This window comes from Pieris brassicae, chromosome W, assembly GCF_905147105.1.
Source record: "Pieris brassicae chromosome W, ilPieBrab1.1, whole genome shotgun sequence".
NCBI classification, from domain to species: Eukaryota; Metazoa; Arthropoda; class Insecta; order Lepidoptera; family Pieridae; genus Pieris; species Pieris brassicae.
In genome coordinates this window covers 4487301-4507497 of record NC_059679.1, presented here as the reverse complement: position 1 = coordinate 4507497, position 20197 = coordinate 4487301, and the positions used below count along the sequence as shown (strand labels likewise).

At 39.2% G+C, this 20197-nt stretch overlaps 1 protein-coding gene across 1 annotated transcript; it reads left to right on the top strand.

Annotated features, from left to right (window-relative positions):
- Nucleotides 1-9280: 9280 nt before the first annotated feature.
- Nucleotides 9281-10006, top strand: LOC123718357. Its single transcript, XM_045674773.1, has one exon. The coding sequence runs from the start codon at nt 9281-9283 to the stop codon at nt 10004-10006; it is 726 nt and encodes a 241-aa protein (XP_045530729.1).
- Nucleotides 10007-20197: the final 10191 nt, after the last annotated feature.

Genomic DNA, 20197 nt, shown 5'->3' with positions numbered 1-20197 from the left:
TACTTTCGGCTTTATATAGTGTTCTAGACGCAAAAGCGATGGGGCGGTCTTTTCCTATAGGCCCTTGTGACAAGATAGCGGAGATTGCATAGTTAGATGCGTCGCATGTGAGATTGAATGGTTGGTTAAAATCAGGGTAAGCAAGTATAGGTGCGGAGATCAAGCTATTTTTAAGAGTTTCAAAGGCTAACTGTTGTTCATGTTGCCAAATGAACGGAACATCCTTCTTTAAGAGGTTTGTAAGGGGTTTAGCAATTTTAGACAGGTTAGGTATAAAACGACGATAGTAGGACACTAACCCCATGAAGGATTTAATGTCTTTAGGACATTTGGGTTGGGGAAAATCTTGGACTGCTCTGGTTTTTTCGGGATTCGGCTTGACACCTTCGTCAGTTATTATGTGACCGAGATAAGAAACTTCTTTGCGCAGAAATTCGCATTTATCTGGCTGAAGTTTGAGGTTAAACTGTCGGAGTCTGTCAAAGACATTTGAGAGGTTTTTCATATGTTTTTGGAGATCAAATGAGTAGATTACGATATCATCTAAATAGACAAAGCATTGTAGCCCTTGCAGGCCTGATAGAGCGGATTCATCAACCTCTGAAACGTGGAAGGGGCATTTTTGAGCCCAAACGGCATCCGCGCAAATTCGAAGTGTCCTTGTGGGATGGAAAAAGCAGTTTTGGGAGCGTCAGCTTCAGACATTTTAATTTGATGAAAGCCGGAAGCTAAGTCGAGTGTACTAAAATATTTACATTTACCCAATTGATCTAAATCTCCAATAGTGATATCATTTAATCGGCGATAGTCGATAACAATGCGCCATTTACGCTGACCAGAAACATCGAGCTTTTTTGGAACTATCCAGATCGGAGACGACCATGCAGAAGTTGACGGCTTGATAATTCCTTCATTAAGCATTTTATTAATCTGATTGTTTACCTCTTGTTTATGCACTTCAGGAAATCGATATGATTTTGTATTAATGGGTACAGAGGAAGAAGTTGGTATCTGGTGCTCGAGAGCATTAGTACAAGTCAGAGAATCTTCAGGGAGGTGGAATATATCCGAAAATTCAGTGCAAAGATTAAATAATGTTTCTCGTTCTTCGTTATTAAAGTGAGTGACTCTTAAAAGGTCTAAGACCTGCTCAGTTCTGTTAACGGCATTGTTGGGGATTGTATGAGATATATTGAATATTTGGTGATTTTCTTTGTTTTCCAAGGGCGTAAGTTTTAATTTTAAGTTTGAGTTTAACGTAATTGGAGATTCAGAGATATTTACAACAGAAATGTTTATTCTAGAATTAGGTTTCACCTTGACAATGCAGTCAGCAATTATAATTGAGTCGACGGGATTTTGATCTACCATCAAGCCTTCACCTATTTCTGGATTAAGTACCGAGTATTCTATGATGGTTTCAGTTCAGGGAGCAATAGTATATATTGGTTCATTAAATTTTAAAGCAAGTTCAACTTGACTAATCGTAAGCGATTCATTCTTAAAATCAATATATATATACTCTGTCCAATTACCTAATAGAATTATAAATATATCAATAGACAGGTTGAAGCCAGCCTTTTTCTTATATGATTCTAGCCATGACGATTGTACCGAACTGAAAAAGAACTGTATACCTTTTGATAACAAATTAACTGTTAGCGATAAATGTACACATGACACTACATCCAGGAATGGTAAAATAACAAAGAGTGGCAGAAGGGTAAAATTACCAGTAAGATTTAATTGTTAAAAGTATTTTATTAGATATTATAGGTATTATTCGTTTATCGAATTTAAGATTTATTGGAGTTACAGTTTTTTAAGTAAGTAAGCAAATTCATTACCTACAATTTATGTCAAAGCAAATGCATAGTGATAGGTATTTGGATTGCGCAATGCAAAATTGAGTTTCAATTAGTTTAAATATTAGCCTAGTTATTTTAGCAAACAAGCACCTAGTTACGAGGTAACGTTGTGGTAAGCACATTTAACTAAGAATTTAATGTACAATATATTTCAGTTTGGTTTATAATATTCACGGAAACAGTTTACTCATTTATAAATATTTAAAATGGGAAAATCATACAGTAAAGATGAAGTTATAATAGCTCAAAGTGGAGCAGTGCAACAGTCAATGGATTACCAAACTACAACAATGTTGATAATAGCCGTTTTATTGAGCGTCATAATTGTTTTTGCAATCATAGTATACTGCAGACATCGAATAAACAAGTGGTTCGAAAAGAAATTATCAAGAATGGCAACGTAGCAAACCGTTGTTATGCGCTCCCAGCCAGTGACTTTTTTTTTAGAAGAAATCTCGCTGTTAGCCGTTAGGCCTGTACAGCTCAGCTCGGGCTATACAGCTCAGCTCGGGCTATACAGCTCAGCTCGGGCTATACAGCTCAGCTCGGGCTATTTTGGCGAGCGTAGCTCGGCCAGAGAGGGGTTTTGTCCCGAGACTAGCGCAAGGGCGTCTCCTGTGAGACTCGAACCTCGGCTTGGGCCGTCGCGGGGTCAATCACCTGAAGGGCAGGACGGAAGCTCACTGGAGTGAGCGAAGTGCAAAGTAAAGATCCTCGCCTTCCCCGGTGATGGCGGTTTTTTTTACCCTAATCTGTGTGTTATTTTTTTTTTAAATTATTATTGGCCACGCGGGCGGCATTTAATTTATTGTTTTCTACGGTAATTGGATCGTCCGGATCCGTTAGTGTGTGTAGAGGCCTCCTACGAGGCGAACGGGGAAAAACTCGACGTGGGCGTAGTTATTGCGCTGTGTTGGAATCCACAAATTTCCGCACGGATTTGAGGAGCAGGACGTGCTCGATCACTAATTCTTTCTAGGCTTTCGCGCTTTTGGCGGATTTGTAATGCTCAGAGAAGTCGACAAGAGCGTCTATGTCTAACGCGTCTACGATGCTAAACGCAAGATTTAAGGCGCCGCGGACCTTGGCTGATTCCGCAGCGGCCTCCGCGGTATGGCTGCGGGCTTTAGGTGGAGAGCTCACCTTAAGTGTGGGCCCCTCCGTTATGACGGGGGTCGGCGCCGGCGCCTGGGAAGGCGTCACGGGTGCCAATTTTGTTGGCAGAGGCGGGAAGGCCTCTGACGTGAGCTGGGGAGGGCCCTCCGTAACGGGGGGCTTTGTCCAGGCACTATTTTTGGGAGGTGGGGCCGGCGCGTATGTGGGCTTTGCTCCCGCGCCACGACGGATCGCATTGCGCTCCGCTGTGCGCCCAGACGCTGGCTTATGCGCCCTGGGGGCACGAGGGCAACCGCGATAATTCGCTGGGTGGCCCTGTTTTTTTTTTATAAAATAGGGGGCAAACGGGCAGGAGGCTCACCTGATGTTAAGTGATACCGCCGCCCATGGACACTCAATGCCAGAGGGCTCGCGAGTGCGTTGCCGGCCTTTTAAGAATTTGTACGCTCTTTTCTTGAAGGACCCTAAGTCGAATTGGTTCGGAAATACTTCAGTGGGCAGCTGGTTCCACATAGCGGTGGTGCGCGGCAAAAATTGCCTTGAAAAACGCTCAGTCGTGGAACGGCGGACGTCGAGGTGATACGGGTGGAATTTTGTATTCTGCCTCGACGTCCGATGATGAAACTCAGCTGCAGGTATTAATCCGAACAACTCCTCTGAACACTCTCCTTGGTAAAAGCGGTAGAAGATAAACCACCGATCACGCGGGAAGATCCTTTCACGACTTTGCTTTAGCTTACGACCTGTCACAAATGGTCCCTGCGATTACGCGAATACCAGATGTGGATGGTCATAAACCCTCTTTGTTGGACCTTCTGCTGACCTCACATCCGGAGACCTATCAAGTCTCTGTTGACCCGCCATTGGGTTCATTGGATCATTGTGTGGTCCGGAGTACTGTGCCTACTACGCGCCCTCCTCGGCCCCGTTTTTCGGGTTGTCGCCGTATTTGGCACTATCGGTCAGCAGATTGGGATGGGATGCGGTCTTTCTTTGCGTCCTACCCTTGGGGGCCTATGTACTTTTCGTCGGAAGCTCTAGATTCCGTCGCTGCCTTTGTCGCCGAAGTGGTTCTGCAGGGCATGGAACGCTTTATTCCATTTTCAGCGGTGCCGATCGGTGGCAAGTCACAGCCCTGGTTTAAGCGTTCTTGCAAGGCAGCATCGCGTCGAAAGCGAGAATGATTTAATGCATGGGCGGAAGCGGCGATATCTCGTGATGCCAATACCAGCGAACATAAAAAGTATATAACTCAGCCTCCAGGTCCTTCAAACGGGAAATTGCTGATGTAAAGTCAGAGCTCAACGCCAGATTTGGCGAGAGATTGGTCCAACTCCATTCGGGGACTCGAGCCTTCTGGTCTCTCGGCAAAGCTGTACAAGGGAATTTTTGTCAGCCATCCATTGCACCACTGCACAGGGAGGATGACTCGCTCGCCCACACTGCGAAGGAGAAGGTCGACCTCTTGGGCTGTCTCTTCGCGTCCAACTCGACTTTGGATGACCAAGGGAGATCACCACCGACGATTTCGCGGTGTGATTATTCGATGCCGGAAATCACATTCCGGCAACGTGCTGTTCGCAAAGCACTTCCTTGGACATTCATAAGTCGAGCAGGCCGGATGGTATCCCTCCAATTGTGCTGCGTACTTGTGCTCCTGAGTCGATCCTGACGCGCCTATTCCGGTACCTGTACTCGCTCGGCAGTGTCCCGAAGAACTGGAAGACCGCTTCGATACATCCGATCCCTAAAAAAGGCGATCACTCTGATCCGTCCAACTATCGGGTGTGGCACAAAGCACTGCTCTCGAAGCTTCCAGCCTACGGGCTTCCCGAGAAATTATGCGACTGGATCTCCAGCTTTCTGGCCGATCGGAGCATCGAGGACGTCGTCGACGGAGCATGTTCCCGTGAATCCCACAAGGCTGTGTTCTGTCCCCGACCCTGTTACTTCTGCATAGCAATGATATGTTGCAACTTCTTCAAAATTCGAGCGTACTCCACCCTCAAAGGCCGGCAATGCACCCACTAAAAATGGGTGTCTATGGGCTGCGATGACTGTCCTTTTTGGGCGTTCCGCAGGCTCGTTTGCCTTTATATAAAAAAATAAAATAAAAACTTAGCAACATTCATTGCTATGCGGATGACAGCACTGGGGAGTAGCGGAACAAACTTGTGTCTGAAGTCAGAAACTCTACTACGTGGAGTCTCGGACTGGGGTAGACTAAACCTTGTCCAATTTAACCCCAAGAAGACGCAAGTTTGCGCGTTTGCCGCGAAAAAAAACCCCATTTTTTTGCTACTCCTCTCTTCGAAAACACTCTTCTTGAAACCACAGCCAGCATCGGAATACTTGTCGTTGACATATCGAACGACGTTTAGTTTCGCGGTCATTTGGAGGGAAAGGCTAAATTTGCCTCCAAAAAGCTTGTTGTGCTCAGCAACGCGAGACGGTACTTCACTGTAAGCGCAAATACGGCCCCACATAGAATACTGTTCTAACCTCTGGGCGGGGGCTCCCCAGTACCAGCTCCTTCCACTTGACCGTATCCAACAAAGAGCGTTTTGAATCGTCGATGACCAATCCCTGTCCGAGCGGCTCGATCCTTTGGCGTTGCGTAGAGATGTGGGGTCACTCTGCATCTTCTACCGCATTTATCATGGAGGGTGTTCAGAGGAGTCGTTCGGATTAATACCTGCAGCTGAGTTTCATCATCGGACGTCTTATTTATTCATTTAGAACAAAACAGATACATCTCTATAAGTATAAAACCAAAAAATTAACACATTGGATATATCCACAAAAAGTTTCACTGATAAAAAATAAGATATAAAACAAAAGAAAAACAAAACATGACAGCAGAATGTTATTTAAGTAGACAATACAATACAAAATATTTAAGTAGAAATTACAATACAATCTTAGTATTGTCTTTTGCTAACATAGCTTTTAAACATTAAGAAAAACACTTTTTGAACGGATTGAAGCTATGTATTAATACTTAGAATTATTTACATAATTCTACATTTTAATTTTTTTCCGACGTTTCGCGTGCTTTTCAGCGTGCGTGGTCACGGTGACTGAAGAGAAAAGGTGTTAAATGTGAAAAGTATCACACCTGCAGAGAAAGTTGCAAAGGATTTTGCAAAAATGACTCACGGTGTCCTCTATTTTCGCGGATTGTTTGTCTTGGGGTTTTAATTTGGATATTATTGGATCCCAGGTGTTTGATAATTTTTGGCCGTCGTCTCTATTGAAATTAGGGAGTTTTTTTTTATTTCAATGGCTTCGCGTACCAATCTTGGGAAGAATATTTTTCCTTTCGCAAGTACTTTCGGTTGTTCAAAGCGTATGTAATGATTAGGCCTATCTAGTGTGTGTTCACAGACTGCCGATTTTGTGTGTCATCTATGTCTTATGTCCGCAATGTGCTCTTTGAGTCTGCTGGACAATGGACATATTGCGTTTAGTTTGCCCTATGTAAGACAGGCCACAGTCGCAATCCAGTTTGTATATACCTGCATCTTGCAACGGGGTGTTACTTTTGATTGGTCTTAGGAATTGCTGAATCTTCTTATGCGGCTTGAAAATTGTATTAATAGAAGCTTGTTTTAGGATCCGGCTAATTCTATCTGTAACTCCCTTTACATATGCCAGGTAGGCTGGCTGGTGGGAAACTGTTTTTGTTTCTGTGATGCAGCCGGGGGATGCGCAGCTTGTTTCGGTAGCACCTGTTTTACATGCTGTAGTTCCTCGTCGAGGTGGGCAGCATCACAAAGACGTTGGGCTCTCTGGAACAAACATTTACCGACAGAAAGCAGTTGTGAAGGGTGCTGGTGGGATTCACCATTGAGGTACCTATCTGTGTGGGTTGCCTTCCTGTGTATTGTGTGACCTAGTGTGTCATCTGCTTTGCGTATATTTAAAATTGTTGTTGTTCTCTAGTTCGACAATAAATTTAATGTTGTTGTGTATTGAATTTCAATGTGCAGAAATGGAGATATTTTGTCATTGGGCAGTACTACAAATGTGTCATCGACATATCTCTTGTACAGTCGAGGTTTAACCGGGGCATTGGCCAGAGCTCTCTCCGCAAAGTGGTCAAGGAAGGACTTGTGCCCCTTGTGGGATAATATTGAGACGTAAGTGTTTGGCTAATTTGTATGTAGGTGAGTCGATATGATTGACTATGGGTCTTAAAGGATTGTTTTGTTTGTGTATTTTTGGAGGTTTTACGAAGGCTGTTTTTAAAGATTTAACGTCTAGTGATAGTATTTTAGAATATTAAGTGCATGTAGTAACAAAGAAAAATGGACAAATTAGACCTTGTGGAGACTACAGACAACTTAACGCGCTAACATTACCAGATAGATATCCCATACCCCGAGTTCAAGATTGCACGTACTTACTACACGGAAGCACGTGGTTTATAAAAATTGATTTACAACGTGCGTACTACAACATCGTGATAAGTGAGAGACATACCGAAAACTGCTATAACGACACCTTTTGGTCTCTATGAGTTTGTACGAATGGGTTTCGGATTGAGAACCGCTGCTCAAACTTTTCAGAGGTTTTTACACGATGAAGTATTGAGAAATCTAAGTTTCATTTTTATATATATCGATGACGTCATCATTGCATCTGCGACAGAGACGGACCATAAACGTCACGTTCGTGAAGTACTTAGCCGACTTGACAAATATGGAATAACGAATAATCTAGCGAAATGTGTCTTCGGAAGGAAAGAACTAGATTTTTTGGGATACCATATCTCTAAGGATGGATTAGCACCACTGCCTGATCAAGTTAAATTTATATCTGAATGTCCAAAACCAGCAACGGTAGATCAGTTACGTTTTCTAGGAATGATAAATTTCTATAGACGCCATTTACCAAAAGCAGCTGAAATTCATGCAAAACTAAACAAGTTTCTTCATAATGCAAAGAAGAAAGGCACTAGTTTGATTCCATGGACAAAAGATACCTCTGAAGCTTTTGAAAAAATCGTGGGTGCAGTATTGCAACAAAGAGAAGGAGACAGTTGGAAACCTCTAGGATTCTTTTCCAACAAATTAAGTGAAGCTCAACAAAAATATTCTACATATGGCAAAGAGATATTAACGATTTACCAAGCCATCAAATATGTCCGATACTGGGTAGAAGGAGGTTACTCACAATATATACAGATCATAAGCCTATTGTACATTTACTTCAGAAAAATACTATTGGAAAAAATGATACGCCACGACGAATACGGCAGTTAGATTTTATAATGCAGTTTGTTCGGAGATAAAGCATATTTCGGGAATAGATAATGTGGTTGCTGACTGTTTGTCAAGAATATCAGCAATAGATGTATCACATTTAGATTATGAGAAGCTGGCAGAAGCACAAAGTAATGACCCAGAGTTGGTTTTTTATTGTTGGTTTTTTGAAATCGAAGTCTCTAATGTTTCAGCAGGTTGTTGTACCCAATTGCAATGCACGTGTTTATTGCGATGTGTCGTTAGGACGTTGCAGACCATATGCCTAGGGAGTTTCGCGTATCAGCTTTCAACGCGGTACACAGTGTCAGTCACTATGGCACGCGCGCATATGGCATGGAATGAATAAAGATGTGACTCAATGGACAAAAGAATGTATTAATTCTCAGAAATCAAAAATCCAAATCCAACACATAAATAGGCCAGTCCGTTGGTTGTTACGGGGCCTTTTTGAAGTGGAGACGGATCGAGTTGGATCCCTGAGTTTTTGTCGCTAGATTGGTGCATTGAACTCACTGCTCGGTCTTAAAACTTATAATTTATTATTAAATAACTACCATAAAATATCAGTGTATCATCAGTGTAAATAAAATATTGTGAAAACTACAATCGTCGTGTTTTGTGCTCGCGCTTTACCCTCATGACGCCCACCAAATCTGCAACCACTGTTGACGACGTCACTGGGGAAAGTGTTTCTCCGACAGATATATTGTTACCATGGTCAGTCGTCGAAGCGCAGCCGTGCGAGTGAAACGCGCATAATCTAACACGATCTTTTAAGACAATCTAATCATGTCGAAGTGTGACCAATGTAATAAATCTTTTTCTAAATCTTTGCCTGGATGTGAATGTGCCCGATGTGAAAAAATGGTACACCTAAATACCAGATGTAGTGGTCTTACCAACAAACAGATAACCGCATTAAAGGCGGCCCCAAGCCTGGACTGGTCCTGTATGAAATGCCAACAGGAATCCCCGAAGCGAAACTCCTCTTTGTTTCTAACAGAGGATGCAGAGGAGGATATACCTATGGACACTAAGGGGCTAATACAGAAAATTTCCAAGGAAGTAGAAAAAACTATAAAGAAGGAATTAAACGAATTCAACCAATCTCTGCAATTTCACAGTACGAAGTTGGACGAAGAATTAGGTTGTATTGATGCCTTTAAAAACACCATAAAAGTTTTAGAAAGAAAAAACACGGAACTAATACACAAAAACAACAATCTGGAATTGAGGGTAGGTGCATTGGAGCAGCGTTTCCATGAGATGGAACAGGAGAAACTTTCTAATTCTATAGAAATAGCAAACGTCCCCCCTGCGAGTGAAGAGAATGTGAGAAAATTAGTTGAAAATGTAGTATTAAAACTTAAACAGCCCTTCGACGGTATCCGTAACACAATGCGATACCAAGGTAAAAACGACCAACCGGGCATTATACAAGTAAAACTTAATGATAAAGCAACCCAAGAAAAGTGGATTAAAGCTGCAAAAACCATTAAAACTATGGTGGCCGATGTTTGCCCCTATGAACCCAACAATAACAAAATAGTATTCATCAGGGAAGCAATGACTAAATACAACAAAAGCATTTTATGGGAAGCCAAACAGGAATTAAAGAATAAACAAGGATATAAATACGTATGGCTTAAAAACGGTATGGTGCGTGCAAGAAAGGATGAAAACACTAAAATACAAAACCTAAGATCAGTGTTGGATATACAAGTGCAAAAAAAAAGACAGAATGCCAATTAACTGACTAAATTAAATGCATATAAATTATTATTATTAAGATGGATAGTTTAACTAGTGATATTTGTTAATTAAAAGACTGTATAAACATAAGTGATTTTGTGAGTAAAATTCCCAGTAGACATTTAAATCTATTGTGTGTACACATAAACATAAGGTCAATCATAAAATACTTTGATAGTCTCGAGCAATGTATTTATGCGGCTGGCGCTGTTGACGTTATTGTGCTTACAGAAGCAAACATTTCCGATAGAATCAGTTGTCTGTATAATTTAGATGGCCATATGTTTTCGGCACTCAGAAATGGTAGGAATGGTGGAGGTATCTTAGTATATGTAAAAAAGAAACATAAATTTAATATGCAAATTGTAAAAAGCCAACATTTCGAGAATATACTTTTTACTATCACAACTCAGACAAAATACACTGCACAAATTTGTGCTATTTACCGCCCACCTAGCCTAAGCAAGAACCTGTTTATTGACGAACTTCATAATATTATTAAGAACAACTGTCAGAAAAATATTGACTTGTATCTATTGGGAGACGTTAATATAAATCTAAAGCTAGACATTCCTATAAAACATAAATATTGCAACACATTACACAGTTTAGGCCTTATGTGTGGGATCATAACTTACACTAGGGCGGAACTATACAAAGGAACCATTACAAAATCATGCATAGACCACATATACGCTCGATCCCAAACACACGACCTATACACGGCAACGGTTGGCACAAAACTAGCGGACCATCGAGCGATCGTGCTTGCTTGCACTAAAACACAGCCACAGGATGTTCCAACATATAGAACATTAATTGACAATAATAAATTAACGATCCTTCTAGAGCAAATTGATTGGAAGCCAACAATAGAAATGAAGTGTCCTATTGGTATATATAACTTCATACAAAATAACTTAACTCAAGCATATAAAAAATCTGAATGTACAGTTAAACTTAAATCTCTTCTCTCTTCGAAAGAGTAACCATTGGATTAATAATAGAATTATTAAAGGATGTCAGTACAGAGATAAACTTTTTACTCAATATATAAAAGATCCAAACAACTTAATACTCAAACAAAAATATAATAAAACCAGAAATTATGTCAATAAAGTAATAAATAAAATTAAAAATAAAACAATTAGAACCAATATAGAAGCTAATAAAAATAATCTTAAATATCTATGGGACATATTAAACCAACTAACAGGAAAAATTAATCATCCATGGACGTAGCTATACAGAACGCATTTGCAAACTAAAATATTACATGTAAAGATATTGCAAATAATTTTGCAACTTCCTTCCACAATAGTATTAGTAATATATCAACCAACTGTGTAAATCCACTGTGTTAGATAAAAGCTCTTACCAGCATGCAGAAAATACTAGTATGAGATTTCAGTCAGCAGACCCTAAATCAGTTGCAAAGATAATTAAATCATTAAACGACAGAAAGTATCCAGGTGCAGATAAGATACGAGCTATAGATATTAAAACATTATGTAATAAAATCAACGTAGCCATAGCTAACCTTATTAATACGAGCATTTATACTGGAAAATATCCTAACTTACTAAAAACAGGCATAGTTCGACCAATATACAAAAATGGTAGCAAAAAAATCTATAATAATTATCGTCCAATAACTATATTGCCAACAATTAACAAAATAATAGAAAAATACATATGTGGACAAATTCAAAATTATTATAAAAAAACACAATATTCTTTCTAACTAACAATATGGATTCCCACCAAATAAAAATACCACACAATTGCTATCCGCATTCACAGACCACATTTATAAACATTTAAATAAAAAAGATCATGTTCTAGTAGTGTTTATTGACTACAGTAAGGCATTCGACACATTAAAGCACAGCGTAATCCTACAGAACTTAAATGACTGCGGAGTACGAGGAAACCTACTCAAGTGGTGTGAAAACTATCTGCAAGACAGAACTTATCGTGTTAAAGTGTGCAACGAAGAAAGTTTTCCAATAACTATTACAGAAGGTACGGCTCAGGGCTCAGTCATTGGGCCTTTACACTACCTTACCTATGTTAACACATTACCTAACATAATAAAGTATTGTCAGATATTCCAATTTGCAAATGATACATGCCTAGTAGCCGCAGGGCCTAACATACAAGAAGCAGAAACAAAGCTACAATCTGATTTCGATACATTGACTAAATGGTCCCACGACGTAGGACTTGTACTAAATCCTAACAAAACAAAGTTCATGCATATCCGATCCAGTCACAATCTAAGCTCACGTACACCCATCTTAATCTTACACAACCACACATGTGCACATTCTTATAACTCGTACCCCAAAAGCTGCAACTGCAACGCCTTAGAATTAGTTCATAACCATAAGTACCTGGGGCTTACAATAGATGACCGATGTCCTGGAAAATGCACATTAATTCTGTCTGTGATAGGCTAAGAGCGATACTTGCCAAATTCACTTTAATAAAAAATAAAATACCTCTTAAAACTCTGCTACTATTATACAAAGCACTAGCCGAATCCATTATAATATATGGACTTACAAGCTATGGGAGAACATGCAAAACTTATCTAAATCAAATATTTGCAATACAAATACGTATTTTAAAAACAATTGCTCCCATAAAATTAAAATCACAATATAAAGCGGACTACAGAAAGCTATTTGCATTTTCAAAATTATACCTATACACGAGAAAGTGCAACTAGGATTACTAAATGAAAACTACTTTACAGAAAATTACCTCAAAACAATTAAAACTCACTATCACTACTCAACACGTAGAAAATTAAAAAAACGAATTTCTATTATCCAAATACAATAATTTATATGGGAAAAAAACATTAGATTACATTATTCCAAATTTAATAAACTCGATACCAGCTACACTTCTTCTAATATAACAAGAAACAATATTAAATTTAAATTAAAAAAATACTACATAAGTCAAACAATTATAAATTATGCTATATACGTCATTAAAAAAATAATATTCGAATATAGGAACTCATTCTGTATGTGAATGAGAATTCTCGACAAGAACAGGTTTCTTGCATCGGCTATCTATGGCGCGTCAGTGTTTAAATTTGTTTATGACGTTTTACGTGCAATTTTAAATCGTTTGAATGGTTGATTGTTATAAATTTACAGTTTATATGTCACTGGCCTTAGTATATATATATGTGTGTTAATGATTTAATTATGTTCGACGTCCTGGTGGATAGAAAAACTGTGCACAGTTTGTGTTTCCACCACATCAACTTCCTTTATATTAAGAACACTTATACAATAAATAAATAAATTATAAATGGTAGATAGGAAAACGGGTTGGCCAGAAGCTTATCCTATAGACTGGATCGTCTCCAAAATTTCTGTATCAGATTTATATTCGGTCTAAGAAAGTACGATCATATCTCTGCGTTCCGTAAGCGGCTAGGCTGGTTGCCAATTCGTCAGCGACGTGATGCTCATGTTTTTCATCTCCTATATTCCATCCTGTTCAACCCTAAAACTCCTTCCTATCTCAAAAATGATTTCAATTTTTAGGAGCCCATAACTATAACTTACACTCTTCCGAAAACTATACCCTTGAAATCCCATCTCATAACTCCTCCTTTCTTGGCGATTCCTTTAAGGTATCCGCAGTTAGGCTATGAAATTCACTTCCCGTCCCTATTCGCTTAGCTCCTTCTTTATCTTCCTTTAAATTTCTTCTGTACAAACATTACCTGTCCACATCGTATCCCCAACTTTCTTACTAACTACTAACTGACGTGAGACTTATCTTAAATTATCGTGATTTATGTGTCTTTTTACTCTTTAATGTATCTTTAATATTTTATTCCTGTTTAGTTTTTGTTTTAATAACTGTGTATTACATGTATTTTGCACTACTTGCCTATCTTATTTAATACATTTCTTTTTTCTTTACTCAGTGGTTGCCTGGAAGAGATCGCTCGTAAGCAATAAGGCCGCCAGTTGCCCTCCTTTTGATTTAATTATGTTAATTTTTATGTTTATTTTGTAGTGTAACGAAGTGTAAATAAATAAAATAAATAAATAAGAGAGATAAGTGCTGAAACTGTTGCAAATATCATGTATTCAGGGTGGATATCACGATTTGGGTGCCCCATACATATTATTACTGAAGTTACCTTACCAATAAAGTTTCATCTAACGAAAGGTTATCGACTAACACGAATGGAGTGTATAGAAAGTTACTGGAAGACTTTTAAAAGTGCACGTTTAGATTTAATAACAATTATGCCGCGTGAACAAAAGTCTATTTTACCATATTTTGTCAATGAGGATTATTATTTGATCGAGGATTTATATTTATGTATGGTGTCTGACATCAAGGATATGTTAGAAGGTCTTGAAATTCAAAGAGGACAACAATCCTGTAATCAGGGGGACGGCTCCACTGCAGTCGAATACAAAGTACAATCACAGGTTCGACTCCCGCGCATTGAATTACCTACTTTTTCGGGTAATTATGAAGAATGGCCTTCTTACAAAGATATTTTCGTTGCACTGGTACATGATAACTCGCCACTAAGTAATGTTCAACGACTACATTAAATCATTTGAAATACAGCATAACAGGTGAAGCAGCATCATTATGAAACCACATCCAAATCGCGGAGTCGAATTACTTATCTGCTTGGGAGACTCTAAAACTTAGATATTGAAATAAACGAATGATAATTAATTCATTATCAATAACACGTCCCGAACGCGTCTTTTTAACAGGCTTGGGTTCGACTTCTATGCTGGGTTTAACGTCGGGCGTTAGAAATAGAGGTGCCGGTTCGATGTTTTTCTGAGATTCTAACTCCGGCAACACATAAGCGGGCTTCAATCTATCTATAGATATACTAGCTGTACGATTAGGAAATTGTATGACAAATACTTTGGGCCCTCTCTTAATTACTCGATATGGACCATCGTATGGCGGTTTCAACGGCTTGCGCACCGAATCGTCTCTGATAAATACAAATTCTGCATCTTTTAAATCGGCATGCCGAAATATGGACGGGAATTACTATGCGATTTCGGGACCGATTTTAACGATTTCATATGCTTTCGGATACCCTCTACTAATTGTTGGGGCTCTGCAGACCCTACCTGCGTAGAAGAATCGTAAAAATCACCTGGTAATCTAAGAGTACGCCCAAAGTTCAATTCAGCAGCTGACACGCCAGAGTCGGTCCGCTGAGGTGCTCGTAACCCTAATAAGACTGTGGGCAGCTCTTCGACCCATGACTTATTTGACAATCGAGCCATTAGGGCTGCCTTCAATGTCCTGTGCCAGCGCTCCACCGCTCCGTTAGCCTGCGGGTGGTAACTAGTTGTTCGGATTCTGTTAATACCTAATAAGTTCATGAGTTCCCTTAATAACGAACTTTCGAACTGACGACCTTGATCGCTCGTGAGCTTTATTGGACAACCATAACGGCATATCCAGTTTTCATATAACGCTCTAGCAACCGTCTCCGCGTTCATATCCCGCAATGGCAAAGCCTCGGGCTATCGCATACAACGGTCTATCAAGGTTAAACAATATTTAAATCCGTCTTCAGTAATAGGCAAAGGACCTACTAAATCTATGTGCACATGCTCGAAACGATCGGCATGCGGGAACCTGCCCACTCCGGTCATCGAATGCCGGTCTACTTTAGCTCGCTCACAACTGATACACGTTTTGGCCCAAAGATTGATGTCAGACTTCATTTTTGGCCAAAAGAACTTTTTAAGAAGAACCGTTATTAACTTCCGGGTGGCTCGAATGCCCGGGTAACTAATATTGTGTATGCTATTAAAAACTATTCGTCTGAACTCGCTAGGTATATATGGCCTCGCTACATTTGACGAAAAATCACAATAAATTGTTTTATTACATGTAGGTAAAAATACTTTTTTAAAATTATCATTGCAACACAGTTCACTTGCATACTCGTCTATTAATTGCGATTCGGCATTTTTTTCATAATCTAGAAAACTCCAACAGTACAAAGTCTCAATGCGTGACAGCGAATCTGCCACAGTATTATTACTGCCAGTAACGAAACGAATATCTGTAGTAAACTCACTAATATACGCTAACTGCCTAACACGCCTCGGTAGCTCTTTCTCGTTTTATTAAATGCGTAAGTTAAGGGCTTATGATCGGTATATACTATAAGCTCTCTTCCTTCTATGACATCCTGAAAATAACGAATAGATAAATAAATAGCTAAAAGTTCTCCGTCGAAAGTAGAATATTTCCTCTGAGCCTCACTCAATTTCTGAGAAAAGTATCCTAAAGGTTTCCAACTGTTGTCAATATGCTGTTGCAAAACGCCTCCGATGGCGATATTTGATGCGTCTACGACGAGAGAGATAGGTATATCGGTTCGTGGATGCGCTTCACGTTTCTTTTTAACATGGACCTTCCATCGGAGTTTGGTGTCTAGCGTCATACCTAGGTACTTAGCTGAGTTTTGGAACGGCACTTTGACGTTATCAATATATACTGGCAGGTAGTTTGATGTTTTGTTGGAAAAGTTTATGTGAACTGATTTAGACTGATTTAGTTTTATCCGCCATTTTTTGGTCCACAAGCCAACAATATTTATGGCTTTTTGTAATTTTACTACCGCTTCCTTTTCAGTAGCCGCCGTAGACATGATAGCAGTATCATTGGCAAAGGTCGCGATAACGTTATCTTTTAGGCCAGGAATATCGCATGTGTATAAGAGGTACAGGACCGGACCTAATACACTCCCTTGCGGCACCCCAGCTTTTATTTCTTTTAGTTCTGAATAATCATCTTCTTGTCGTATCCTAAACATTCTTTGTGTTAAATATGACTCAAGAATATTTGCAAATTGACGAGGCAGTCATTTCCTTAACTTATGAACAAGTCCTCGATGCCACACTTTATCAAATGCCTGAGCTACATCCAGAAAGACAGTGGAGCAGACTTTTTGTTCTTCTAGTGCTTTTTCAATATTATTTGTGATTCTATGAACCTGCTCTATGGTAGAATGTTTTTCTCTAAAACCGAATTGGTAATCTGGTATGAGCTGCTTTTTGACAATAATATGGTTAAGACGTTTGAGTAAGAGTTTCTCAAATAGCTTGGCTATAACAGGTAACAGTGAGATTGGCCTGTAAGACGTGACTTCGTGTGGAGGTTTTCCTGGCTTGGGAATCATTATAACTTCCGCAACTTTCCACATATTGGGAACATATTGAAGTCGAAATGAGGCATTAATTAAGGTTGTCATTTTAACTACGGCTTTAGGGGGGAGATGCTGCAGGACTTCAACCGTAATTAAATCAAAACCTGGAGCCTTCTTTTTAGTTAGACATTTAATTTCACTTAAAACTTCTTTTGGTGTGACTAGACGGATGTTTAGCTCTTCTGACGATATTTCTTCGAAGTCAAGTGAATCTTCTTCATCGATTTGAAATATATTTTCTAGATGATCAGCAAACCTCTTAACTTTTTGTATGTTACTTGCAGCCCAATTCCCATTAGACTCGCGTAAGGGAGGAATATGTGTTGTAGGTTTTTTAATATTTTTTATCGCTTTCCAGATGGAGTAGTCGGTGGAACCATCAGAAGTTAATTGTTTTAGGTATCTCTTTATTGAAGTATCTTTATGTATTTTAATCTCTCTCCTCAGTTGTTTAGTGAGGTTATTCAGATGTTTTTTGTCTTCTGGACATCTTGTGGAATGCCACCTTTTTCTTTGAGTTCGTTTTGTCATTATCAGATTTTTAATCTCTTCTGGGAAGTAGTTGTTTTGTACCTTTTTCTTAAATTTTGGAGTATTACTCCAAGCAGCTTGTTGGATGTTCTTTGTAAATTTATTGACTTCTAAATCTAATTGTTCCTCAGTCTTTAAAGGTACTCTAAGGTCTACCATATTGACAAGATAAATTTTGAAGCTGTCCCAGTCCGTATGCGTGTTCACGAGAGATGGATTCAGTTTTCGCTTTATAGGGTCTTCGCCAATTGTGAGTAAGATTGGTGAGTGATCTGAGTTCATATCATAGGCTTCCTCTATTTGGAGAACATTTGGTGATACTTCTCTAAATATGAAGAAATCTATAAGATCTGGTATTTTATACTTGTCTGTTGGCCAATATGTGGGCCTTCCTGTCGAAATTGCATCACATCTCAAATCTTTCATAGCATTGAACAGTTCTCTTCCTTTGGTCGATATTAATCTTGATCTCCAGTAGGTATGTTTTGCATTGAAGTCGCCTCCCAACATAAAACTATTTCCAAGACTTGATAGGCTCACAGCCACAGCCTGTATATGCTCTTTTTCATATTTAAAGACCTCATAGTGTTTTAAGCTATCCTTTATTATAACTGTACTTCCCCCACTGGATTTATTACTTGGGTGAAGAGCATGGTAGGCATTATATCCTTTAAATTGAATGTATGACTCCCTGGTGAAATGTGTTTCCGATACCAAGCAGATGTCAATGTTTTCATGTTTAAGAATTATTTGAAGTTCTCTTTGGTGTTTTAAAAGCCCAGTAGCATTCCATGCCATTATTTTTAAAGCCATCATTGCTTAAGACGTTTGGGAGCAGCTATTTTGGTGCCGCTTTCTAGTTTTTTAAGTCTTTCATCAAAGGATGTCAATAATGAAAGTATGGTGTTAATCTTTTCATCCATGCCTGTGCTAGCTATTTCATTTTGTTGTGTTGGGGATAGAGTCTTAGGATCTTTAGTTACCTGGGCAAAGGAAACAGTTTTGGAAACTAATTTTGCTGGTTTTACCGATTTGTCCGTTTCTATTATTGATTTTGATTTTAAGACATTTCTCATTTTAATTCTTTTGCTACTACACAGCCTCTGTAATTAGCTGGATGTGACTCACCACAGTGAACACACTTCGGTTTCGCGTCTCGTGGCTTGTTACAATCTACTGTGAGATGCTTTGCAGTGCATTTCACACACCTCGGCTCCTTGGAGCAGTATTTCTGTGTATGCCCGTAAGCCTGACACCTCTTGCATTGGGGAATCAATTTCGGTGATTTCAGTGGCTGTACATCAATTTTGCAGCCAAGTATGGATTTTATTTCGTAGATATTTTTTATGTTTTCCTGATGGTGGAAAGACAGAATAAACATGTTAAGTGGTTCTTTGGTTTTCCAGCTATATTTGACGGCTGCGTCTAAAATTTTAAATCCTTGGCTGATGAGGTCTTCAACTATCCTTTCAGGCTTGCAAGAAGCATGCAGATTTTTTGCCATTACTCTTATTGGCCTGCTCTGCTTGTTTTCGTAAGAGAACCACGAGGCATCTTCATCTTTAAGATGTTTTGTGATAACTCTGTAGGTAGCTTCACTATTGGTGTTAACGACATCAATTCGGGACATAATTGACTTCCCTTCTAAAATATATGTAAAATCACGTATACGCGGTAAAGAATACCTATCTGGCTTCGTGATCGCATTTAATTGTCTAAAGTCGCCGCAAGGACGTATTTCCCCATTCTTCTTGGGTACTACGTGTAACGGACTAGACCAACATCTCTTAGAACTCCTGCATTATTCGAAATTCCTCCTTAACTTTTTGAAGTGAAACTTCTTTAGAATCGTTGTGATTTCAAACCGGATGCAACGAAAAAACGACAGGTAAGAGACACAAATACAAAAATGTGTAGGATGAAGCCAGGGGAAAGAATGAGACAGAAATATACATACAATTTGTATATTATCGGTCTCTCCTCTTTGTGCCATACTTCGTAGCGTCCCCACTCCCGTCTTCTAAGCATAGTCGCCTGTAATTTGTGAGCCAGAGCGAGAGAGCAGATGTCAGTGTGTATGTATATTGCACACTGTTTAATACGTGCTTGTATTTGAGCATTTAACGTGTGTAGTGCATGTGAAAACTACGTGAGCTTACTGTACACTGTATGCGGCTGCGTATTACAGCGTTTTAGTAAGATAGCGTGGTGTGTTATTATTTAACTGTTTGTGAGTATTTTTATATCTTGTACTAAATAATAAATTTTATAAAATGCCGAAAACTAATGCCGAAATGTGTCGTCAATATCGACGCAAAAAAAATGAAAAAAAATTCAGCAAAAAGTTCAACAGAACGTAGTCGCGAGTTTCGTGCACGTAAAAAACAATTATTGAACAATCAAAATAG